The sequence below is a fragment of the Alternaria viburni genome (assembly GCF_023758015.1).
Source record: "Alternaria viburni strain BMP 2772 chromosome Unknown scaffold_7, whole genome shotgun sequence".
Classification (NCBI taxonomy): domain Eukaryota; kingdom Fungi; phylum Ascomycota; class Dothideomycetes; order Pleosporales; family Pleosporaceae; genus Alternaria; species Alternaria viburni.
The window spans coordinates 417965-442150 of record NW_026055776.1 but is presented as its reverse complement, the minus strand read 5'-3'; the positions used below and the strand labels follow the sequence as shown (position 1 = coordinate 442150).

General features: G+C 53.8%; 9 protein-coding genes across 9 annotated transcripts; 1 reads left to right on the top strand and 8 right to left on the bottom strand.

The window, feature by feature from the left end:
• Positions 1–507: 507 nt before the first annotated feature.
• J4E79_004107 (uncharacterized protein) lies at positions 508–2224 on the bottom strand (the record flags this gene model as incomplete). Its single annotated transcript, XM_049352997.1, has 2 exons — positions 508–2079; positions 2156–2224. 2 exons carry the CDS (start codon positions 2222–2224, stop codon positions 508–510), a joined length of 1641 nt encoding a protein of 546 aa, XP_049212376.1.
• Positions 2225–4197: 1973 nt separating this feature from the next.
• On the bottom strand, positions 4198–4861 carry J4E79_004106 (uncharacterized protein; the record flags this gene model as incomplete). Its single annotated transcript, XM_049352996.1, has 2 exons — positions 4198–4684; positions 4734–4861. 2 exons carry the CDS (start codon positions 4859–4861, stop codon positions 4198–4200), a joined length of 615 nt encoding a protein of 204 aa, XP_049212375.1.
• A 341-nt stretch (positions 4862–5202) lies between these two features.
• Positions 5203–6794, bottom strand: J4E79_004105 (uncharacterized protein; the record flags this gene model as incomplete). The annotated part of the gene is made up of 2 exons (XM_049352995.1): positions 5203–6532; positions 6595–6794. 2 exons carry the CDS (start codon positions 6792–6794, stop codon positions 5203–5205), a joined length of 1530 nt encoding a protein of 509 aa, XP_049212374.1.
• Positions 6795–8443: 1649 nt separating this feature from the next.
• On the bottom strand, positions 8444–9265 carry J4E79_004104 (uncharacterized protein; the record flags this gene model as incomplete). Its single annotated transcript, XM_049352994.1, has 3 exons — positions 8444–8604; positions 8652–8901; positions 8975–9265. 3 exons carry the CDS (start codon positions 9263–9265, stop codon positions 8444–8446), a joined length of 702 nt encoding a protein of 233 aa, XP_049212373.1.
• A 349-nt stretch (positions 9266–9614) lies between these two features.
• Positions 9615–11265, top strand: J4E79_004103 (uncharacterized protein; the record flags this gene model as incomplete). Its single annotated transcript, XM_049352993.1, has 5 exons — positions 9615–9639; positions 9729–9769; positions 9881–9983; positions 10034–10564; positions 10613–11265. 5 exons carry the CDS (start codon positions 9615–9617, stop codon positions 11263–11265), a joined length of 1353 nt encoding a protein of 450 aa, XP_049212372.1.
• Positions 11266–11797: 532 nt separating this feature from the next.
• Positions 11798–14618, bottom strand: J4E79_004102 (uncharacterized protein; the record flags this gene model as incomplete). Its single annotated transcript, XM_049352992.1, has 4 exons — positions 11798–14120; positions 14168–14319; positions 14372–14529; positions 14582–14618. 4 exons carry the CDS (start codon positions 14616–14618, stop codon positions 11798–11800), a joined length of 2670 nt encoding a protein of 889 aa, XP_049212371.1.
• A 550-nt stretch (positions 14619–15168) lies between these two features.
• On the bottom strand, positions 15169–18928 carry RPC2 (DNA-directed RNA polymerase III subunit; the record flags this gene model as incomplete). The annotated part of the gene is made up of 3 exons (XM_049352991.1): positions 15169–15332; positions 15399–18864; positions 18914–18928. 3 exons carry the CDS (start codon positions 18926–18928, stop codon positions 15169–15171), a joined length of 3645 nt encoding a protein of 1214 aa, XP_049212370.1.
• A 538-nt stretch (positions 18929–19466) lies between these two features.
• Positions 19467–19936, bottom strand: J4E79_004100 (uncharacterized protein; the record flags this gene model as incomplete). Its single annotated transcript, XM_049352990.1, has 2 exons — positions 19467–19706; positions 19853–19936. The coding sequence occupies 2 exons, from the start codon at positions 19934–19936 to the stop codon at positions 19467–19469; spliced, it is 324 nt and encodes a 107-aa protein (XP_049212369.1).
• A 2153-nt stretch (positions 19937–22089) lies between these two features.
• J4E79_004099 (uncharacterized protein) lies at positions 22090–23850 on the bottom strand (the record flags this gene model as incomplete). The annotated part of the gene is made up of 2 exons (XM_049352989.1): positions 22090–23721; positions 23770–23850. The coding sequence occupies 2 exons, from the start codon at positions 23848–23850 to the stop codon at positions 22090–22092; spliced, it is 1713 nt and encodes a 570-aa protein (XP_049212368.1).
• Between the last annotated feature and the right edge of the window lie 336 nt (positions 23851–24186).

Sequence of the window (24186 nt, the reverse complement as noted above, 5' to 3'; positions counted from 1 at the left end):
GATCATGTCGCTCTGGTGGGCGATGGATGCTCGATGCGCGAGAACAGCGCACGGACCTCAGACATGCTAGAATTCGTGTCGCAGTTTGCAGTATGCACACTATCAGTTATGAATGACTAGGCAATTTCTAGGTCAATGTAGACCCCTTTCCAAGTATCCAGGGAGCCCTCACCAACTATGCCCAAATTCGTTATCGTAGCACTAGTAGTACGAGAAGTCAAGAGGAACAGCATCACGTAGTGGTGAGATGTTGGGCTACCAAAACGAGGGAGTAACGCGGTTGGCTTCATCTGTTACATTGCACTGATACTTGAGTAGTATAAATCGAGAGATGCTGCCTCCCGCTCTTGCGTATAGCGAATCGCGTAAGAGACAAGCACCTCAGGCCCATCTTCTCTGCCACCTCATCGCTCATTATCTTCTCTATATACCTTGTACCTGGGTAACAATCGTCTCTGATATGTCATCCACACGCGTCGTCCTCAAAGAAGCCGAGTCGAAACAGACTCAATATTCGAAAACGTGGATCACGGCCTCAGGCAGCTTAATGGTGAGAGACACTGGACCTCTATCCTCTTGATATAACTGCCTCTTTAGCTGGATCGTCTTGATGATGCATGGCTGGTCAGCCTTTTTGGCGGCCTCGACAAGCTGACGGTAGATCTCATTTGCCACAATCTTGTACCGTTCGTCTCCGATAACAACCTCATGGGCATGACGGAAATTGGGTTCTTGACCGAGCGTGCGATACACGAACGTGACCGTCTCGAGCCTGACCAACTTGACCAGCTGTTTGGCGATAGCGGCCACCTTCTGACGAAATGCCTCGTTAATTTTTCCTTTCTCCAAGACACGTTGAATCGCTGAACAACGCATGCCAAACTCTCGGACCGCTGGACATAGAACCACGATCTCGCTAAGCAAATCAATATGGACATCTTTGTTGCCGTCACTGAACTCAAGAACGGTCAGGTGAGACTTGTCATGCAGCATGCGGACAGGGTTCAATTCCCAATATGTAGCCGTGGCGATACTGAGCTCCTCAATTTCAGTTGAGTCGCGGACGAACTCGGTGAGATAAGTATGATCCTTCACATGGATCATGTCTTCATCGTCGAGTGAACGAAAGATGAGGCGCTGGACTTGTGGCGGATCATCGGCACCCATACAACCTTCGAAGAATTTGTGGACATTCTGACAGTCCGTCAAAGTGACATCCTTGATGCTGAGCATATCTAGATCTTCCCACTTGTTGCGCAGTCGGCCGTATGGACAATGCTTGAAATTGATGGTATCGTAGCTGATCTTCGGCACAGATGCGGGCTTGTCGATACTTCCAACCCCGACATCGCTCATGAGATATCCAACGTCAGTATAGGTATCAGCATTGTCGTGGCTGATGCTGGCTGATGAGAGACGAGGCTTGTCATCCTCACATAGACGAGCCACTTTCAGAACGAAATCCTTGACGACAGGCGTGTAGGTCCCCCATGCGGCTTCTCTGTACACGTCACCAAGCCTGTTCGTCCGTCCGTTGATCTTAATGGTGAGCACGCCGTCAGGTCTATGCTCGGAAACCGGCGTCTGGATTTCGAAAGCCGCCGAACAATTCGTTGTACGCCGCGGTCGACCATCTTGATAGATTTCGATGGGCAAGAATTCTTCCAGGGGGTTGACAATGTCTCGTTTCGGTGAGGTGCGGGGAAACTGTATGGTCCGAAGAGTCGTACTAAGCGTCGAACTTTCCGAGGTCAATACTGTCTTGAGAAACTTCCAGCTGGCCAAGTCTAGCGCGGATTTGTCGCAGAATGTGAGTATGTGCAGCTTAGACATACGGATTCCATAGTGGCAGAGTTGGCGGAAGTTCGTAGCTACAAGCCGTTTAGATCTCGCTGAGAGGTCAAATCGCAGTTTGAGAGTCATGGTGTAATTCCGCAGAAATTGCCCATGTATGAGCTTAGCGTCGATAGGTCTCATCTTGGCCAGCTCAAAAGATGCATCCTTCCAGAGAAAAGGCCGGACGGTTTCGAGAAACCCCTTGCTCGTCTTCACCAGATGTAGCAACGCAGTCGCATCGAGCTATTCGGTAGGTTAGCATTTGTCGGTCCACGGCGACCGCCATTTACCTGTTGGGACGAGGTGGCAGGGGACTTACTCGGAGCAATACATCCTCGAATAGCTCCGGGGGCAAGCTGGCGAGCTGGCAAGGGTGAATATCAGCCATGCCCGTGAATTCGGAGATGCAAGGTAAAGTCCAGGTAATAGAATCTCAGTGTGCTACTGACGCGGCTCCAAGTGTCGCTCAGGTAAAGAATCTCGGGGCCCAGGCGCTCAGACTTACCAGGCTAGTAAACAAGGTCACCTGGGCAATTCTGCGGTCACCCACCTTGAGTTCTCTCTTTACTTGTATTTTGTTTGTAAAAGCGCCAAGAGGCCACTCACCTTCACCCTCCTTCGTACTCATTGGCTCACTCACTCTCACTTTGCCTCGGATACACTAGACTGAGGCGCAATCTCACTTTGCTGCCTGGAATATATGCCCTGAGGACGTCATAGGAACGGGCTCGTGCGCCTGCCATTGGACATATATTGTGCCCGCCCAGCTACTTCTTTCTCCTAACCCACCCACACGCCTAACTACCGCCGCCGACGGTCTCTTTAGAGCAACGAACCTTCAACAGCTTCGGAAGTATCTTACACGCCTGGTACTGCTCGATGACCTTGGTATTGGACTCTTGACGACGGCAGTTTAGCGCCGTGGTTTCTTCCTTTCTCTTATCCGCAACCCCATCCTATCGCTGCCGAGAGCCTTCGTAGGGTGATCCTTTCACGCCACTCGGCCGTTTAAATGGGCACTTCAACAGTGCTAGGGAGAATTCTTTCCGGTTCTGAGGCGGGGGTTAGCTCCTGCTGTTTGACCAGCCGGGTCAAAAGCTATTCTCTACTACCGTCTTGAGGTGGGGGTCTCTTGTCAGCGATAGTATGGTGTTGCGTCCTCTCTTCCTTGGTTCGCACTGAAGACATCCATACTTGCCAGGTAGAACAGACCGTTCTACTCTTATCTACCCGCGAGGTGTCCAGGTGCGAGCTGAGGATCGATAGGTCCCTTGCTCACGATCATCTCCGCCAACTCCAGGTATGTTGTCCCTACTAATTAGTGGGCGAGAACCAGGTTCCTTCGGCGTGAGCAACGGATCTCGGCGGAAGTCCCCGCGGGGGGCTACAATTTTTCTTTTCATTGACATGATCACCTTGCGTGGTCAGTTGAGGAAGAGAGTCGTGGTGGGCCTCGGCTGTATGCGTAGTTGCTCGTTTGGAGATATGTAGCCTGCATATCCAGATACTGACTTTAGTTCGCTTATCGGGACATCTTTCCTGGAAAATCTCAATGTCTGACAGATGGGTGTCTGGAGAAGAGACGGGACGTCGCGTACCTACCTAGGTAGCTTCCAGCCCCGGATTTTGGGCGGCAATCGCACCCGCCAAGCTTCCAAGCTTCGCCACCCCCATCAAGCTCGAGAACCACTGTCGCGACCAACGTCTGCCATAATCTACCTCACCTCCAAGCCGATTCTACAGCATCTCAGGTCGAGACCCCTAATGTCGACCTCTCGTGTCCCGTTGGACATCAAAGCTATCGCAATCATACCGTATACCAAAGTACAATCTCAAAGACCAAGCCCAACCTAGAACCAGACCGCAGTCTGAGTCAAAGGCGCACTCTATTCTTTCTTTCTGTGACCCGTTGGAACGGCTGAACATGATCCAAACCCCCCCTAATCAGTAATGCAGCGATGTTCACACTGAGAACATCACCGTCGAAGTACCACGTAGGGAGTCGCCGGTGAATGAATACGGATATGTATAACTCAACCTGCTGATTGTTTTGCATGTGGCAACTGTTGAGGAGAAGAGGACTACTACGCAGAGTTGAGGCACGCTGTGGTATCCAAAGAGCGTCGGCTTATCGCGAGGAACGTCAAAGATGTCATGCGTTGGTGAGCATAAAGACAAGAAGAATCAATTTGCGTACTGGTACAAAAAGGCAAAGCCCAAACAATGAAAAGACACCTTGACTACTACACCCATCGCCAGAACAGTCCAGTCAACCGCAACGGACTCCTTCCTTCGCGGAAAATATCAGATAGTCCCGCACTGACACCCGGGAAGCACAAAACATCTTGAATCCTTATCTCCTCAAACCCACACCCTCACTACGTCGACCTTTGAACAGGTGGGATTTTGCGGCTCGCCCACAAAACCTATCTTCCATGCCAGCGACCGCCACGTGTCGTCATACCTCATAGTACACATGTACCAATTCTTGACCTTTTTCGGTGGATCAACCCAATCAGGGGCCTTGCCAGTATCATCTTTGGCGATTGCAATGTACATGCTAGCGCTGCCCTCTTCGAAGCACACCACTTGGTATGTGTCGGTCCAGGGCGTGAAAGCCATGTTCACGAGATTGGTCCCAGACTCGTACTCGAAGCGCATTGCGGACGGAACGGGATCGACGCGACCGTAAAGACTCATGGGCCAGTTGAGGATACCCTGGGTAACGTCGTAGGAAAATACGTTGTGGTAGAAGGTAGTGTAGGGACGTGCAGGGGTGGCGGTCGTATCGTTGGTTAGGCATAGGCCCTCGTAGGCTGCGGACCAATGGCAAGCTCCGAGTGCGTGGCTGCTATCTGTCAGGATGAGGAAAAGAGCTGAAGGGTGGTGGTATGTACTTATTGAGGTCATTGTCGGTTGATTTGAGGATAAGACGGAAGCCATTGGACTGGTGCTCGAACGGACTTTGGGCGATCGTGACCGTCTGGGCTAGCAGAGTCGCGAGAGCTAAGGTAAAGAACTTCATGGCGTGCTAAGCTTGTGGATGCTGAAAGGATGTGTTCGGATTTGATCAACAAGGTTGTGGGCGTTGATGATGGAATGCAGAAAAGGAACTGAAGACGGAGGTACGGTGCAGCTTTTGTACGGCATTGATGACGGGTACTTTCCCAGAAAGTGCGGACATCAATCGTAGGAGCTATGCGGACATGAGGAAGTGGCTTCTACACGAGATGTTTGTATGGCAGGCACCAACGCTGCAGCTCAGAAAAAGCTGAACAGGTCTGCAGCTTACACCAAATGATCATTGTGCAAAGTGGGTAACCTGACGTCGATGTAGGCTCCAGGCCTGTACGTCTTTTTTACCCTTCAAGTGTCTTTCGTGAACTCCGAATGCTGCCGCCACTTCTCCCCAAACTTGAAGATGCATAACGGGATGATGACCAAACACAAGCTTAGTGCGCCCAAAAGAGTGAAGCCCAGCCCATAACCAAGTGCGTCAGACAATGGACCAGTCGTGAGTGGCAGGAAGGTGCCCATAAGGCATCGCGTGACGATGACGCCCGTCATAGCCGATGCGGAGTACATACCGCAAGCGTCAACGACGTAAGCAGATAACGGTATAACAGTCAGAAGGAGCGAGAACCCCATCAGGGCCACCGAGGCGAGAAGCAGGAGTACAGGCAGACGGTATTCTGCGATCCAGCCGTATGCGATTACCGAGAAAGGCAAGAGGATTGCACCCAGGATAGAAAGAGGAAGGCGGTACTCAGGTTTTCCTTTTTCGCCGTCGGGCCCGCGGAGCTTGACGTATATCCTATCGAGCGTAAAGTTGCATACTAGTACACTGCAGAAAGATCCGACGCCTAGATACCTGTTAGCTGCCGTGGGTTCAAGCATATCAGGATACTCACTAAACGAGATAAAAGTGTAACCAATCTGGCCGAACTTGAAGTCATACCTGTCCAGCAAGATCGAGGGTAATGAAACGCTGACAACGTAAAAGAAGCTGAACGCGACCGAGGCAAACAGCGAGAGAAGCATGAGTACGCTCGAACCGAACAAGACCGCAAAAGGCCTAGTGATAGAGTGCCAGAGCTTTGCTAGATACTCATGCGTGCTCTTCGACTCGGGAACCTTTCCAGTTTCCTGCATCGTCTTCGCTGCTCTTCTTCTCAAGACAGCCATCTTGTACGTCTCCCTGAAGTAGACCAGGAACAGAACTTCGCACACGATAGCTAGTCCGGCGGCGATGGTCAACATGCGTCGCCACCCTATCGTCTCTGCGATGGCGCCAGAGATGGCAGGGCCGATAGCTCCTCCAATGAGCGGTGCAAGCATAACCAAAGACATTGCGGAGCCGCGTTGCTCGCTCTCGAAGATGTCTCCGATAATCGCTGGATTGAGGACGTTTGAAGCGACGCAAAGACCTGTGAGCATCCTCGCAGCAATGAACATGCCGCTGTTCTGACTGCAAACTGCTAGGATAGTCGCAGCGATGAAGCCGATGTTACAAACGTTGAAAACAGGATAGCGTCCAAAAATCTCGGATAACGGTGCGATAAGTAATGGTCCAGCGGCTTCTCCAAGTTCCCAGATAGTCACGAGGAGCGCGCTGTTTGCAGAGCTCGATTGCTTCCCATCGAGATCCGAGACGATCTTGCTGGCGACCGGTACCACGCCAATGCAAGTAAACGTTCTGTAGACATGGTCAGCCTCGAAGGTCTTTTGACAATTGGAGTGCTGGGAGAATATGCATACACGGTGAACGCCATAAGAGCAAGCAACAAAACGATACCCCATTTGAAACCTGGCGACCAATTGCGAGGGTCCTCAGGGTCCAGAGGCTCAAAATCAAGCGCGTCATTTCCAGCCTCCTCGGCATCATTCTCTTGTTGGACGCTTTCGTAGTCATGCGATATTATTCTGAGCAGAGGCTGCTCTTCGTCCGTGAGCACCATTGTGGCTTTTTTTCCACGGAAGGATTCCTTTAAAAATATTCAAGATGGGATGATTGCGAAGCACCGAGGTTTACAGGGCCCAGGAACTTTTTCACGGGGACGAGCGCGGCGGATTGTGACTAATGAACGCCCTAGGGCGTGTTTGGTTATGGGGTAATCTTTAGCGTCGCTCAACTGCGGTGGTGAGAAGCTGGCGTCTGTTGAGCCGTCAAAGTCCGTGCAGCATGCATGCTTCCAGCCTCGTGTGCAAAGTAGGATAATAGGTCGGTATAGCATTGTTCCGAAGCTCGGTGTGTGTTGAACAAATATTTTATCGTCTTTACTATCCATCCACGGTCGCCACCATAGCCGCTTTATTACACGCTATGCGTCCAGTCTTTCCATGTCCCAAGTAGCTTATGCAGCAACGATCCTCACATTCTAGAACAACCTTATTCAACTCCCTCGATTTATCGGTGACAGACCCCATAGCCCGTCATTGTCAACCTGAAAGCCATTCTTCTGACTTGCGAAGAGCTGGACAAGCAAGTCTTCTGTGATTGTGATGTTCGTTCAGACTGTACATCTGAAAAAACACCCTCTTGCAACCACCACAGGTCAGCCTGGCAGTTCGTGCAGCATCCCGCTTTGGCTTGCACGCAACCTCTGAAGCTTGACGCCTATCCAATTCTCTCTTATTCCCAAAGAGTTTTCACACTCTTTACAGGGGTACTGTGCAGAATCCTTTGCTTCCTTGTCCCTTCCACGTCGGTACTTCCGGATGTGTTCGACAACAAGCACCAGTGTCTGAGCAAACCCTAGATACGCTTGCATATCGAGCTATTCCGGTAACGTCAACCTGGGACAAACTGAACAGGCCGCAACCTACGTTTTTGTGGTTACAGCCTACATCAACATAAAAACGTGCAAAGTGGGTAGCCTAACGTCAATGTAGGCTCTAGGCATGTTCGGCTTTTTTCTTTGTATGGTATTGTATCTGTCTGGCTATCGCATCCCGTTTCAGCCATAGTTTGCTCACGGCCCGTAGCCGGCAAAAGAATCATGTGTACCGTGTACTTCACTACATGTCACCATGTCGTCGTGAGCCTCGCGGATATGCGCCGATGGCGAACATCATGGACAAGATGTCGATTGGTTCCAGATCCCGAGCCACCTGAAACCACAGCTCCATGGGCATCCGATCGAGACCTTGCGGTAGGGGTCGTCTTCTGTTGCTTGTATTCGAGGCCCTATCCACACGTACTATGCTGAAGTAGGTGTGCGCACTAAGCTCCGGGGCGATCCGATGCCGCTGCAGGGTAGGATAGATGGCTAGAGCAAGGTTCATAATACTACCGACACCCGCATAGTTGATTATCATGAGGAGCAGTTCCGCGGGAAGGAGATTGAATAATCTATCGCATTTGTCGTCGCTGGAAGGTGACTTGCGCGGTGGCGGCGGTGGCGGAGGAGGTGGAGGAGGCGCTGCAGACGACATCGTTGCTACACGCCAACCTAGGGAAAAAAACTGAACAGCCTGGAGCCTACGTTGACGTTGGGCCACCTACTTTGCAAGGTTTTGGGTCAATGTAGTCTGCAAACCTGTTCACTTTTTTTCTTTTATGAGGTGGTTGCGTGAATGTGGACGGCAAGCGTGTATGTGGTATAGCTCAATCGGTATGCGGTTTGTTGGGTGAGTCTGCAGCGACAGACAGTAGCCAGCGGTATATGTAGCCGGAGAGAAACCAGGCTCCTACACCGATTGCGGTGATGTATATCGCGATTGGGCTAAGTGATTGCGGGAAGACGTTCAGTATGAAGGGATCGAGTACTGTGGTTGTTAGACGACGCATGACACATTAGTGAGATTAGACGTACTGATGTCGGCATCGACTGGAGGCGGGTAGTCCATCAATGTGCGATTGGTCGAATAGTAGGACGCTGCAGCCTGGAGGCGCAAGAATAGTACCGACTCTGGGGCTGCAGGCGGCGCTTCCTTGGTGTTTCCGTCGTCGTCCACTGGGTCGCGTCGAATGACTGAGCTATACTCTGATAACGAGGATATCAACTCGGGAGTATCAAATACGTGGGTGATGGAGTAGGTGTCAAGCCAGAAGTCGGTGGGTTGCTGGGCACGTCAGTACAAACAATCATGTGAGACGATGCATGCGATATGCAACGGGAAGGAACAGTAGACTCACGGTGGCCGGCCAGCATATGCGCGCTTCGTACCTCCTGCCGTCTTGCAGGCCGCGAAGCAGGTACCAGGACTCGAGACCGCGGGGCAGCGACTCGGTGGGAAACTGGACAGGGACTCGGATCGGGAGGATGGTGGACGAGGGCGACAGGTAGTGCAGGCCGAGGTCATCTAGCCCGGGGCGGACATTGGAGAGAGTCACAGGGCTGGGACCAAGGAATATCGTCTTCTCGACGTTGGCATTCACCGTCCAGGCCTGTGTGACGATGCAGAGCAGCCCGGCGGAGAGGCGCATCTTTGGCGGACAGCACGTGAAGATGGGGGAGAGGTGGGAGGGCAGCACTTCATTGTCTCTCACGTCGGCCAGCGCAGCGCCATGGGCAGGCAGAGGAACGGCAGGCTTGGAATTCGTGCGATGAGGTCGTGTTTCTCGCGCAACGGCCAGGCAGCTGCATTGGACGTGTAGCTTAGCGCCGTGGTCCGTGATAGGCGGACCCTTTTGGTCTAAAAGTTCGATTCCACAACACAACAGCACTTCTCCCCCACTGCTCCACTCCCACCGACAGCAGCTTCAACCCTCGCCGCCCAGGTTCCCCCGAAACTCCATTTCGATACCCCAATTACTACCTTTCTTCTACGCCACCATGAGAGAAGTCATCAGTCTGAACGGTATGTCGTCCCTTGCGCCATGCGCGCCCTGACCGCCTGCAGCGGGACATCCCTGGCTATTTGTTGATGCTGACTTTGTACGCGTCTAGTCGGCCAGGCCGGTTGCCAGATCGCAAACTCTTGCTGGGAGGTGAGTTGCACCCGACGACACGCGCTGCTGCTGCTGCATCCTGCTGTGCAGCAGAAGAAGGGGCTGCGGATAGCTCACCGCCAGTGCGCGATATACTGACTCGGCTTCCAGCTCTACTGCCTCGAGCACGGCATCCAGCCCGATGGTTTCCTCACCGAGGAGCGCAAGGCCCTGAACGACGACCACGGCTTCAGCACCTTCTTCTCCGAGACCGGTAGGCAGCTTTCGCCCCGGAGCGCCATTCCGACTGCTAACACTGCGCAGGCCAGGGCAAGTATGTCCCCCGTACCATCTACGCCGATCTTGAGCCCAACGTCGTCGACGAGGTCCGCACCGGCCCTTACCGCTCTCTCTTCCACCCCGAGCAGATGATCACAGGCAAGGAGGATGCCTCGAACAACTACGCCCGTGGTCACTACACCGTCGGAAAGGAGCTCATCGACCAGGTCCTCGACAAGGTCCGCCGCGTCGCCGACAACTGCTCCGGTCTGCAAGGTTTCCTCGTCTTCCACTCCTTCGGTGGAGGAACTGGATCCGGATTCGGCGCCCTGCTCATGGAGCGTCTGTCCGTCGACTACGGCAAGAAGTGCAAGCTCGAGTTCTGCGTCTACCCAGCGCCCCAGGTCGCCACATCGGTCGTCGAGCCATACAACTCCATCCTGACCACCCACACCACACTTGAGCACTCCGACTGCTCCTTCATGGTTGACAACGAGGCCATCTACGACATCTGCCGAAGGAACCTCGGTATCGAGCGCCCCAACTACGAGAACCTGAACCGTCTCATTGCCCAGGGTAAGCTGCCAGAGCCTGCTTAGAAATCCACTCTGCTAACCTGACCAGTCGTCTCGTCCATTACCGCCTCCCTCCGATTCGACGGTTCCCTCAACGTCGACCTGAACGAGTTCCAGACCAACTTGGTCCCCTACCCTCGTATCCACTTCCCTCTCGTCGCCTATGCTCCCGTCATCTCCGCCGCCAAGGCCGCACACGAGGCCAACTCGGTCATGGAGATCACCAACGCCTGCTTCGAGCCCAACAACCAGATGGTCAAGTGCGATCCTCGCAACGGAAAGTACATGGCCACCTGCCTGTTGTACCGTGGTGACGTTGTCCCCAAGGACACCCACGCTGCCATTGCCCAGGTCAAGACCAAGCGCACCGTCCAGTTCGTCGACTGGTGCCCTACCGGTTTCAAGGTTGGTATCTGCTACCAGCCCCCCCAGATGGTCCCCAACGGTGACCTCGCCGCTGTCAACCGCGCTGTCTGCATGTTGTCCAACACCACGGCCATTAGCGAGGCCTGGTCTGCTCTCTCGCACAAGTTCGACCTTATGTACAGCAAGCGCGCCTTCGTCCACTGGTACGTTGGTGAGGGTATGGAGGAGGGTGAATTCTCCGAGGCTCGTGAAGATCTCGCTGCCTTGGAGCGCGATTACGAAGAGGTCGCAGCTGACTCCCTCGGGGATGATGAGGGTGTTGAGGCTGAGTACTAGACGGCTTGTTACCGTACTGTGTAGCGTGTTTAAGAGCAGTATGGCTCTACATTGTTGATTGGAAGGTGTCTTGTTCGAAGCCTCGCTTTTGAAGAGAGACAAGTACCAGATTGATAATGGCGGGCTACGGCGTTTACAAGGAGAGCTTCTAGCGTACCTTCTTCTCCATACATGAAGCGATTTGGGATCAATTGTCCTCTTTCTATGTTACTACCTTTAGTAATGCCAATAAATTGTCAAGTGGCACTTTCCATGATTTCCCATCTTCCCACGGATCTAACATTTGATCAAGTACTGCAAGACGATTGATTGATCAACGCACCATCGCTATGCTACCACTTCATACACAGAGAACAACGTTAACAGGTCTGCAGCCTACATTAAGATAGCAACACGCAAAGCAGCTAGCCTAACATCAATGTGGACTCCAGGTTGTTCGATATTTCCTTTGAAAGAGGTGCTGCACCTAAACATTGTCGTCATCATATCCAAGCAACAATTACACAATATCTCTCATTCGACCCCAGCCAACTTAGAAGTCATCCTCCTCGGCATCATCCCTAGCCAGCGCCTTCTTCTCCGCCAACTCCCTAATTTTCTCCCCAAGCACCTCCCTGCCATACCTACTCGCCACCTTGCCCGCCAAATCCAGCATCTTGCCATTCGCATCCCTCATCAAGCTAACGATCTCCAGCGCCTTCATCCCATGGTCCTCACCCGCCAGACACTCCAACCCAAGCAACTGAAGCAGCGCACGATCAATCGCCACTTCCAGCGTACTCAGCGCCGATTTCTGCGACGCCGTTGGACGCGTGTGGAGCAGGGTGGAAGAAAGTTGCGAATGTAGTGTTGAAGCGAGGATGAAGGCTTGTTCGTGATCTTGCTGTTTCTCCTCGTTGGTCTGAGGCGCGTTGGCGTCTTCGTCCTCGTCTTCCATGTCGCTTTCCTCGCCTCCTCTTCTGTTCTTCTTGCTCTTCGCTTTGTCGATGATGCTCGTCAGTGGGATCTCGAAGCCGAATTCAGACAGGTGCGGGACGGGTGCTGAGGGGTATTGTTCTCGCCCTTTGATGATCATGCAGTGGAACTTTGCACCTTCTATGCCTTCAGAGGATGTGGGTGATGAGGCGACGCCGACGGGCCAGTAGGATTCTTCTTTCCCGCCGCCGGCGCGGCGCGAGAGGAGCTTCGTATCGAGCATAGGAACCCAGCGTGCTTGGCCGGTATTTCTCCAGCCGAGGAGGGTGAGAAGGACGCCTGAGGAGTCGTAGATGTAGGGGTCGCCTTCTGCAGAGAAGAAGACGGAGGTTAGAGTTGTGCCTGGGGGTAGGGCAAGGATATCGGAGTCTTGGTAGACGATGTCGTGCTTGATGTTTTCGATCGTGTAGAGGAGCTGGGTGCTGAGGTCGTTTTGGATGGGTCCGTTGCCAATCGTAAGGATGTAATCGCGCCACGCTGCACAGGTGACTGCTGGGGAGCTCTTTTGCCTGTAGACGCGAACCGGGAGGCCGAAGAGTGAGTATATGCGCACGTAGTTTGTTGATGTAGTTACGCAGACATATGAATTCGATAGTGCAATCGCAGTGACGGATTCCCCAGTTGGGAGATTAGTCCGCCACTCAGTTCTCGTCGTCCATGTCTCGTGCGGTCGGTAGTATATCATTGCTGGGTTGCCGTCACCTGTGCTGTTGGGTTGGCAGGCGAACAGTGTACCGTTCTCGTTGAGGCAAGATTTGTCGTATAGGAAGACGTCGGTGAAGTGGAAGTTGCGGAACGTGTGTTCATCGTAGAACTTGACGCTTACTGTGTGATGCTTGCCCTCCTGTTCCACAGTCTCGACATACCCGGTTAATGAACAGCAGAGTAACCGGCGGTTTCCGCGCCAGGGTGTGCTACCTGGTTGGAATGGCTCGTGAACTTGGGGACGGAAGAGGGCTGAGCTGTATGCGCGACGTTTCGAGGCAGGTTCTACGCCGCTCGTTAGATGTCCGTTTGGACGTTTCTTGGCAGCTGTGATTGCAGGAGCATATCCAGCGCCATCATCGTCAATAACGAAATCCTCCATCTCTTCGTCGCCATCGACTTGAGCTTCATCGTCCTGGAACTCTGGGCCTAAGATATCCTCTAGGGAGTCTGGAGTTCCACTTCTTGGTCGTGGCCGTCCAGGGAGAGTCTGTACGTTGCCATTTGTGAGCTTCGCCGGTTGTGGGACACCGGCTCGGCCTTCCGAGGGATCGTGAAAGAAAGGAGCGGAGACGGTAGGCTTTTGTAGTAGGGGGAGATGTTCGTCTGGAACGAGGTCGGTGTGGATGAAGAGTTCGCCTTCGTTGTTGGTGTACGAGAGAATGTTCTCCGTTGGGTGCCATGCCATTGCGAGTATTGTAGCTTTGACATCGTCGAGCTTCTTGAGCTGTTTCTGCGTCTTGGTGTCCCAAAGGCATAGGCTCAGATCGCTCGAGGTAGTCGCTAACAAGGCACCGTTCGGTGACCATGCCGCGGCGGTGATGTCGGCTGTATGACCTGTCTTGAAGACTCGCTGCCTCTCCCAATCACTCGTCGACATGACCTGTATCTGGCGCATGGCGGTGGGTGTAGCAAAAGCTCGCCCATCTGGATGCCAAAGGACTTTCGAACTCGTCTCCGCATCTGCTTCTAGGCTCTTGATCATGCCCTCCACTCTGTTGACCATCTCAGGCTCTCCACCCCCCAGGTTATACATGTAGATGTGACCGTCGGTGCAGGATACGGCGAGTTGGGTTCCGGTCTTGTCGAAGGAAACGTGTTTGACGGCTCGAGGCTGTTCGCGCAGGCTTTTCATGCTCTTGTCTTTGACGTTTACGAGGTTTACGACGAGTTCACTGCATTCGTTAGTGACCAGATCGGACGATTAGAGCCACATACGTACTCGCTGGCAACGGCAATCCAGTTGCCATCCGGGCTAAGAGCTACATCCCGTACTGGGAGCGTAGTCCTGACCAGAATCTCTTCGAACTTGCCATTATCGAGCGAGAACCTGCTCACTGTGCCGTCCTCTGAGCCGGTGATGAAGTAGCCATTCTGCCTAAGGATCAGTATGTTGCCCCAACCCTGGAAATGTTGTATTGCGCACCCCAGCGACGACGGCAGTGTTGTTCTCCTGACATTCGTCTATCGTGACTGGCTCGTCATCAGACCCCGTAGTGAAGACGCGGCAGTAGTTGTCGACTCCGGCTGTGACGAGTTTCTTTCCGTTGGGTGTGTATGCGAGATAGGTTGCGCCAGGGGCATCTAGGGTAAAAATTAGGATGATAACTCTGAGGCATGATCGCGGTTTACTTACGGGCTTGTCGAGCGCGGAGGCGCTGTGTGGTAGCCATTGTGATATGTTGTGATGGTTGCTACTCGGGAGTGCACCGCGTCCCGGTCGACGCGACCGCGTAAAGTGGGTTAGGCTAGCGCGCTTTCAAGACGCATCCCCGCCGCCCTCATCAATACTACCGTCAACAACATCCACCATCGTGGACTGTCCTCCTCTTGCAGTGATGCGGCTGACTACGTTTTCTCCGTTATATCTCATCACAAAACTGGATCAGAGCTCTGCTCGCTCCAGCACGGGGATAGCATTTCGTAACCCCACAATGCACAACAACGACCGTACCTCATACAAGAACAAAACCAAACAGACCTGGAGCCTACATTAACGCTAGGTCACCTACTTTGCATGTTTTTATGTTGATGTAGGCTATGGGCCGTGAGCAGACTATGATTGAAATGGGACGCGATAGACAGATACCATACCCATGAAATGAAACATTTCCATAATCGTGTACACTATGTATAAAATCATCATGACAAACGCCACGCTATGCACCCAAGCCCAGTACCGCCCAAATCAGCGCCAATCATGCATCCACTTTTACTCCTCCCCTAAGTGTCCCTGGGAAATTCATCTTCCAACCCAATCGTCACCTTGACATTCATACTGCCCAGCTCCTGGATAAGAAGCTTCGCAGCGTACGGCATAGTAATCTTGCGAACCGCCTTTTCGCTCTCACAGAGCTTGCAGTAGCCGCTGTAACCCATTTGACCACCTATCATCATCATTAGTAAAGATCTCAAAAAAGAACCGAGAAGTGAAGGGAAGAGAGAGAACTTACACTTCTCACAAACATCAACATTATGCGCATCGGAACTAATCATCAGCCGCTCAAGCAGCAACTGACTAGCGCCATACGCAATCAGACAATCACGTTCCATCTCACCCAGACGCAATCCACCGTCCCTCGCCCTACCCTCCGTAGGCTGCCTCGTGAGGATAGCGCGCGGACCTCTCGCACGTGAATGCATCTTGTCCTGCACCATGTGCTTGAGTTTCTGGTAGTAGATCGGGCCAAAGAAGGTGTAGAACTGATGAGCTTCTCCTGTGATGCCGCTTGTCAGGTAGTCTTTTCCTGTGTAGGAGAAGCCTTTTTCGACGAGGATTTGCGACATGTCTTCGACGGTGGAGCCGCCGAATGCTGTACCGTATTCTAGTGTGCCGTTTAGAACACCGGCTTTGCCTGAGAGGAGTTCCATCATCTTGCCGACTGTCATACGCGAGGGGAATCCGTGGGGGTTCATGATGATGTCGGGGCAGATACCTTGGTCGTTGAAAGGCATGTCTTCTTGTTGTACGATGAGACCCGTTGTTCCTTTCTGACCGTGGCGAGAGGAGAACTTGTCGCCGAGTTCGGGACGTCGGGTCTGGCGCATGAGAAGTTTGATCAATGTCGTTCCGGCTTCATTCTCGGTGATGCAAGCTTTGTCAATATAGCTGCAGTCGGGCATCTTGTACTTGTCGGGCTTGTCTTTGTAAACATTTGTTGCGGGCCCGGCGGTGTCTTGGGGAATGGATTTCAGAAGGTAGGCGTCGCCTGCTTCTATGCGCGCACCAACTTGGGCGATACCGTCTTGTCCGATGGCTTGATGGCTGGTGTTATCCACATCGAGAGCGCCGGCATTGATACGGTCAGAGGTGCCGTTGGCATAGGTCTTCAGCGGTGTGACATGCTTCTTCAAAACCTGGCAGCGACCGAAGCCACGGTCGCAGGAGGCCTTGTTCAGGATGAGCGCGTCCTCAATATCGTACCCGGAGTAGGACATGACAGCGACGGTTGCATTTTGTCCGGCAGGCAGCTTGTCGTATTTGGTGAGCTCAATGGTGCGGGTCTTGACCATGGGCTGCTGTGGATAGACCATCAAGTATAGCAGCGTGTCTATCCTCTTGAACTGGTTGTAGGCGATCGCGCCAATAGCTTGCTTACCCATAGCGCATTGGTAAGTGTTACGAGGCGACTGGTTGTGATGTGGGTATGGGATGAGACCAGCAACGGCGCCCAGTATGGTGAAGGGCTCGATTTCGAGATGTGTAGTGTATTGGTTGATTTCGCTCTCCTTCAAAGCAATGTTCGTGTCGTTCTCTTCGTTGGTATCGAGGTACTCCACCAGACCTCTTGTCAGGAAGTCCTCAAACTCCATGGTGCCCTTGCGAAGCGCCTTGAGGTAGCGCGAGGTAACCTTGGACCGTTGGTTTTCGACAATGATCATCGGCCGGCAGATTCGACCTTCATCCGTGGCAATGTGAACTTCGCAGTGGTCGTGATCGATGTGAATACTAGTGAACTCGGAGATACGTCCCATTCTCCTAAGTTTCCGGAAGCTGTTGAGGAATCGTTTAGGTGTGTCGGTGACCGCGATAGGTGTACCGTTGAGACACACACTATATACACCGTCTGCGTGGATCTCCTCTCCAGTCTGGAAACAAATATCTTCGGCTCCCAACATGAACACGATCTTACGCACTGGATCGTCGTCATCTTCGGTTGTGATATGCGTCATGAGCGCCAAGTTCTTGACCAAACCACAGGCTTCTCCTTCGGGTGTATCGGAAGTGCACAGCATGCCAAATTGCGAGGGTTGTAGCGCACGGGGACCAGAGACCTTACGCGTCTTTTCGAACTGCGAACTGATTCTCGTCATCATACCTAGCGCAGCAATGTAACTCAGTCTGCTCAAGACGTGAGTAACACCGGCTCTCTCCATCTTGAAGCGCTTCAAACTCCAGTTTCCAGTCGCAATGGCGCGCTCGACACCCATAGTGATGTGATTCTTGTGCACGCTGAAGTGTGAGAAGGCGTCAAATTCTTGCGCTCGGACGGGTTTCTTCAGTACTTTGTCGATGCTCAACTTGAAGTCGTGGTTGAAGCGCTTGAAGTGATCTTCGAACAAGAGTGACAACATCTGTCCAGACAACTCGAGACGCTTGTTTCCGACATAGTCGCGATCGTCCACAAGCTTCGGGTCTTGCATCGCCATTAGAACTCGACGTGCCATGAGAGCTACGTACAGTGCCTTTGGTCGGTAGTTCGTGCCTTCGACTGGGACGTGGGGAAGGACAACGTTGGATAAACACTCGATAGCCTCTAAGTGATAGTTTCGACTGCGCGAGGTACCGAGCGGCTTCTTTACTAGTCGTACGCGATGACCGATATACTCAAGTGCTCGCTCCTGAGTGTGTATGCCTTCCTTTGCGCACGCCTCGAAATTGGCTGCGAAGTTGTCTTGATACGCGGTATCCTCGCCGGCGATCAAGAGTATGATCTCCTTGTCGGAATGTACACCCAGTGCCTTCATTACGAATACGATCGGGATCTCTTCGGAGAGCGTGTTGTGGCGGAGGTACATGAGGCCTTTCTTCTGTATAACGTACGTCTTCGTTCGCCTCTCGTGCGTAGAACTGGTAACGCTGGCTTGCATGATGCCCTTGGCACTCTCAACAATGACACGGTTCTTGTTCAGCTGCTCTTGAACCAGAATAACCTTCTCTTGCCCTCGGGTGATGAAGTAACCTCCTGGGTCTAGCGGACACTCGTCCATGACTGCCATTTCGCGATCGTTCTTTCCTGCAAGCACGCACTTGTTGCTTTTCAGCATTATAGGCATACGTCCAATCTTGATACCCGTCCGCTTGACCTTTGAGTTCCCACGGGTATATATGATGTCCACTACTATCGGCGCCGCGTATGTCATGTCGCGCAATCGGCACTCGTTGGGTGTAATGGTACTGCGGTGGTGGTCGAGGTCATCTTCTTCCTGTCGGTTAGGGGAAAGAACGCGGATGTCGGTGTACTCGAGGAGGAACTTGGGGTCGGTATCGCTGCGGACGAAACGGTTGGCCTTGAGGATTTTCTTGAGTTCCACATCGACGAAGTGGTTGTATGAGTCGACATGCTGCTTGACCAGTCCCTTGGTCTTCAGGAAGGCCGGCAGAAGATTCCACTTATCGCGCGCAGTATTGATCGGATCGGTCAGACTCTTTCCGTAGTAGAAGGGCTCGAGGAGGGCGGCAAACTCGTCTTTGGCGTGGGTAAGCGGCGCTTTTCGTTTTCGTGTCGCCTCTGCTGATGTGGAAGCGTTGGGATTGAGGTCAGTCGCGTCGTCTCCTGCTGTCGTCTGAGCGTTTGCGCCGACAGCGTCTACGTCCATAACATCGTCAGCTTTCTTTACTGCAGGAGCAGCAGTCGCAGCAGTCGCAGCATTCGCCTTCGCGGCCCCGCGCGGGGCTGCTTCGGGCTTCGCGACTTCCTAGAGGCAAATTAGTCCCTGGTCGCGACAATCATGTGAGACCTCATACCTTCTTGCCCACCATTTTGTGCGACAGTAGAGCAGTCGGCGAAGGTTGAGGCGGCGGGTGAGTAGGTTAGTTCGACCGACCAGCTGCAGCAAACATTTGGCGTTCGGCGAGTCAGAAGTGAGAATTAATACTGGCCAATCGGTAATCCGCAGTAGTCAAAGCATCCCTGGGTGAGTGACCAATAATCCAGACACCGAGACTCGCGCGAGCGGAAAAGAGAAGGCGCCTACAGCTTACACGAGCATCACGAAAGTCTCAAGGTAGTTTCCTTTGTTGGTGTAGAAGTGTCTTGGGAGTCTGCTTTGGATCGTCACAGGTAAAGCACAAGTTATCGGCAGACAAAGTTCACGCATTTAGTGATCAGGATTCGGTTGCTACCAATGCTATGCCATTCAACGCCCGCTATGCCACCAGAAAGCTATCTTCCAAGATCCAGATGCAAGCCAAATCGAAACTATCATCTCAAGTCTCCAAGAAACCTCATGCCAAGGAGCCACCAGCCGTAAAATCACCAGTCGTGTTCTGCAAGATCGTCACCCAGCGAACGCCGGTACTAGAAGGCATCGCTGACATCCGCCTCGCCGTTTATGCTTCGTAGTGAACCCTCTGCAAGGTCAACCCTCAGCTGAGCCGTATCCGCCTCGCGTTCAAGACTGTCCCACTCCCTGAGTTTTTGCCTCTTCGCATCTTCCTTCTTATCGATCATCTCTCTCAACTTCTGCGCCTCGGCCTCAAGCTTAAGAATCTTGCTCTTGTCGTACAGCTCGGGTGCTCTTTGGCCACCGGGGATTTCCTTGGGAAGGTCGGAGAGATGGTCTCGGAAGCGCATCGTACGGGGGTAAGTTGTAGCAGTAGAGTTGTTAGATCCGCGGAATGAGGGAGCAAAGGGTGCTGCTCCGCTAGGTCCGCTGCTGGAACCACGCGGACCGGATGGCGCACCGCCGTAGTAACCTCCACCTCGCGGACCTGCGCCCCAAGATCCTCGTCGCGAGGAAGGCCCAGAAAAGTCTCCTCGTCCTTCATATCCCCCAAAGCCACCGCGGCCACCACCACGTGGTCGTGTCGGCGCTGCTAAGACAGGATTATTGCCCCGGGGAAAGGAGGGAGCTTGTGGTGTCAAGCTCGAAGGTCCAACAGGAGGGGATATCGCAGGGGAGGGATAGCTCCTGCTGGAAGGTCCCGTTGGTGGAGCTCTGGCAAAGTTGCTGTCGCCGTTGCGGTACGAAGACGACGATGGCCCAGTAGGAGGCGCGAAGTCTCTATCCCCGCGCGGTCCTGTCGGAGGACTGTCGCGTCGACGTGGAGGCGACCGCTCTCGCTCGCGACTGTACTCTCGTCCTCTATCGGGGAGGCGCTCACGGAAAGGCGATCGTGGTGCTGAGGCGGGCTCTCTGACTGGTCGGTCTTCTACGAGGGCGGCCCGGCTAGGATGGATGGGTGGTGGGGAAGAGCGGCGGGACGTCGCTGCAGAATCTCTACCTGACGCATCGTTCGAAGCATATGCTGGCCGCGCTGGCGAAGGAGACCTGCGACTCCTCCATGTATCCGCAGTGTAAGGGTCGGGACGCTCGCGTCTTGGAGAGGGTGAGCGGCGTCGGTAGTCGCGCGTATCACGAGTGTCGCGGGCCGGAGAGTATCTGCGGGGAGGACTTCATATAAGGTCAGCGAATGGCATGGCGCAAGGGGAGACTGAAAGCATACCTATTCACCCGGGAGCGCGGCTCTTCGTAACGGCTCGGACGAACAGGCGAGCGTATACCTCGGCTCCTAGCTGGGGAGACATCGCGCTCTCTCGGTGGTGGAGACCTTTCGCGTGGTCGCGGGGAGCGAGTATACGAGTCGTACTGATCGCGGTCCCGTCGCGGCAGCGGTGACCTTGCCCTGTAGTCATCACGTCTAGGCTCATCTCGTCGCGGCGAGAATGCTCGGCGAGGCGGTGATCGAGGGCGTGCCCTCCAGTTGTCGTCGCGACGTGGGCTCCGGGATCTTCTCCGGAAACCAGGCGATCGACTGCGCGGACGCGATGAACGGCCACCAGGAACATATGTATCTGCCGAAGCTATACCGCGACGAATGGGCGAGGCGCGACGAGGAGGAGGCGAAGCCCGGCGGGGAGGAGGTGAACGGGCTCGGTAGCTGTCTCCGCGAGGAGAGCGTGGGCGAGGGCCAGGAGAACGCGGACGGTATGTGTTGGAGTACCTGTCGTCTCTATTCCGGTGTTAGTAGATGCTCCCGTAGTAGATGCCGCATGCCTGGGAACATGTTTGCGCATCGGAGCCTAGGCGGCCCTTGGTCTGGAGTCGACAAACCTTCGGTCTCCTCGATCTCGCTCACGATCCCTGTCCATTTCTGCGGCGAGTGTGGTGTGCTGTGCCTATCGCAGGTAAACAATACTAAGTGATGTGGTCGTAGCGATTAGTCCAGGTTGATAGCTAACGACTGCGCTTGCTGGGCGGTGGTGGCTAGTCGTGTGTTGGGTCGCAAAAAGAGAAGTTCAGAGCCAAGCCTCCAGCGACTGGACGCGTTCGTAGGTCACGTGCGGGGGAGGCGTGCGAGCACTGGCCGTGGGTCAGTCACATTGCAAACAGCCAACCGTTTGATTCACATTCAACTTGGTCGCCGGATGTGCAATCGGGCAGCCGAGAGAGGGTACTGTATGCGTGTGCGCGGTAGATCCAGATTTCCGTAGGTAGCACCTCAGACAGCATCTGGTGTCTTCCTCCATGCGCTCCTGACATCGCTACATCTTTCCCGTGCCCTTCAAGTGGAAGCCTCAATCTACTCCTCAGTAGCCAAGACATTGCGCGTCTGTTGTCCCAGTCTGATGGCACCACCCCTTGACTCACGTTTTCAGCTATTGTCTTTCACATCCTTTGTCCTGCATGTCGCATCCGTCAAGCCTTTCGTCGACACGAGACGTACCACCCCTCCATAGTCAGCATACAATTCTTCCGTCATTCTTGTCCTTGGAAGTGAGAAATTCTTCATCTTGATTATGTTCAACTGCGGTCAACCTTGGCTGCCGCATGTAACGCCGTATCCCAATGCTGAATGTGCCGAAGCCCTACTGACCATTGACATCCGTGACGCCGGCTCGCTGACAGAGCTCTTGAAAAATGCAATCCGTAATCTTTTGTACAAAACACATGTCCTTTGCGGACTCTTGACCAACAGACCTAGCGCCTGGTCTTTCGCTCGTCCTCCCGCTTCGCGCGCTTCCTGCTCTCCTGGTTGATCATGTCCGCCAAATCATCTTGATCGATACTCTGCCATTGGCCTTGCGCTTCGGCTCTTTGCCTTGACTCATACTCTTTCTTCAGTGCGTCCTTGTCGAGCTTGTCACTATCTGCCAACTGGTCGACATCAACCGACACGTCGATGTCCCCAGCCTTACGCTTCCTTTGTGCGTGTCCAAGTGCGTCGCGCCTAGCCGCATCCAGGTCATAAGCGTGCTCGCCGCCAAAGAAACCAGTCGCCGAGATGTTCTTCTCAGGAAGCACTGTACCGGCGCTGCGTGGTACACCCGGCTCTTCAGTCTCGATTCCTTTCCGCTGCTTCCGGAGCTGGAACTCTCCACCGATGCTCTCTGCTCCTCCGATCTCGGATGGCATGGCAGATGCTGTTGTCATCGATGTCTGGATGCCGCTCGCGTCTTCGTCGCCTCCCTCCTCGTCATCTTCGTCTTCCTCCTCTTCTTCGTCGCTCTCCTCGTCTTCACTTTCACCCTCAGCTCGTAGTGCTCCCCAGATACCACGCTCTACAGGCTCGCCGACATGAGTAGGCTGTTGTTGCTCTTCCAGTATGGCTGTTCCATACAAATCGCCTCCAAATTGTGGCTTGCCAGCGTCGTCGATTGGGGGTTTACCCCACTGGCCAGGCTGGAAGCCCCAGGAGGAACCAGGAGGGATCGGAGCGTTTACACCAGGGACGCGCATGTTCGGGTAGGATGGGGGAGGGCCGAAGCGCTGCATGTTGATGAGCCACGGGGGTGGATGGCCTGGCATCATTCCGAGAGCCTCGCGGAGTTCCTCGCTCAGCTCGCCGGGCTTGAGGTTCACGAGGTTGGTCTCGAACTCCTTGCCCTCGTAATAGACCTCGCCATACCGCGTCAACTCCGGTTTCGTTTGTCGCCTGAAGAAGGCATCGTATAGTTTTGCGTAGTCGATATCAAGCTTGCCGAGCTTTCCTTGGACGCGCTCTCGCTGCTTCTGCCTCATCGTCATGTCTGCTTGCTTTTCCAAAACTGCATCACGCATCTCTGCGATACCAGTCTCCTGGATGAACTTTGGTAGGGCGAACGGAGGTTTCTCGATACCGCGTTTGGATGAGAGGTACTCGCGCTTGAGCGACCAGTGGGTCGGGACGGGAATGACGTTCTTCGCTCCCTTGATGGAGATGAGCAGCTGAGGATTTGAGGATGACACATCCGTCCACTCGACCAACTCAGGCCGGGGGACCAGTGACTTCAGTTGCGCGACCGACAACTTGTTCATCTGCTTCCGCTGCTTCTTGGAGAGCTTGGGCTTGCCATCGTCCTCGTCCTCGGAGGGGATGTCGTCGTCGGAGAGATAAATTTCCGGCTTCTCCTCGTCTTTGGTCGCCGCTTCCTCCTCGGTCGGCTCCCTGAACTTCTCGAAGACGCTCTTGTATTCCTCAAACACGGGGTCGTCGAGGTCGTACTGGTTCGCGATATCGTCAACGGTGAGAAGGTTCGCGGGCTTGACCGCCTGTGCTTCGTTATTGCTGTCGCTTTCGGGTGCGGGAGATTCGCTCTCACGCGCAGAGTCAGCGGCCTCTGACGGTGTCTCCTGTATGACTATCAGTATGATGTATTGCGACGCGCGTGGTTTACTTACAGAGCGCTGTTGCTTCTTCTTCGCCCGGCGATAGGCGTTTTTGTTCACCTGCTTCTTGCCCTTTGCGACTGCGCCTGACATGGCGGCGGTGATTGCGCGGCGCGACACTGGAACTCGTGATGTTTGATGATATGCGTTGCCCGGTCCGTGTATACAATCGCGCGATGTGGGTGGGTGCAAAGGGTGATGCGCGACAGGTCGAAGTCGAGGTGGAAGTTGCTGAGCTCGCGCCGAAAGATTGAGAGCCTGCCTTGGCGCTAACGGGGTCGCCCCAACCCCAGCCCTAGCAGTTAGTTGTATTCACCCACGCCGGAACTTCAGAGGCAATTTTCAAACAATATCAAACAAGCCCAAAATATTTGTGTTGACAAGACATGCATAGTTCTTTAGTCTTGGTCTGCTACATTAGACATGACC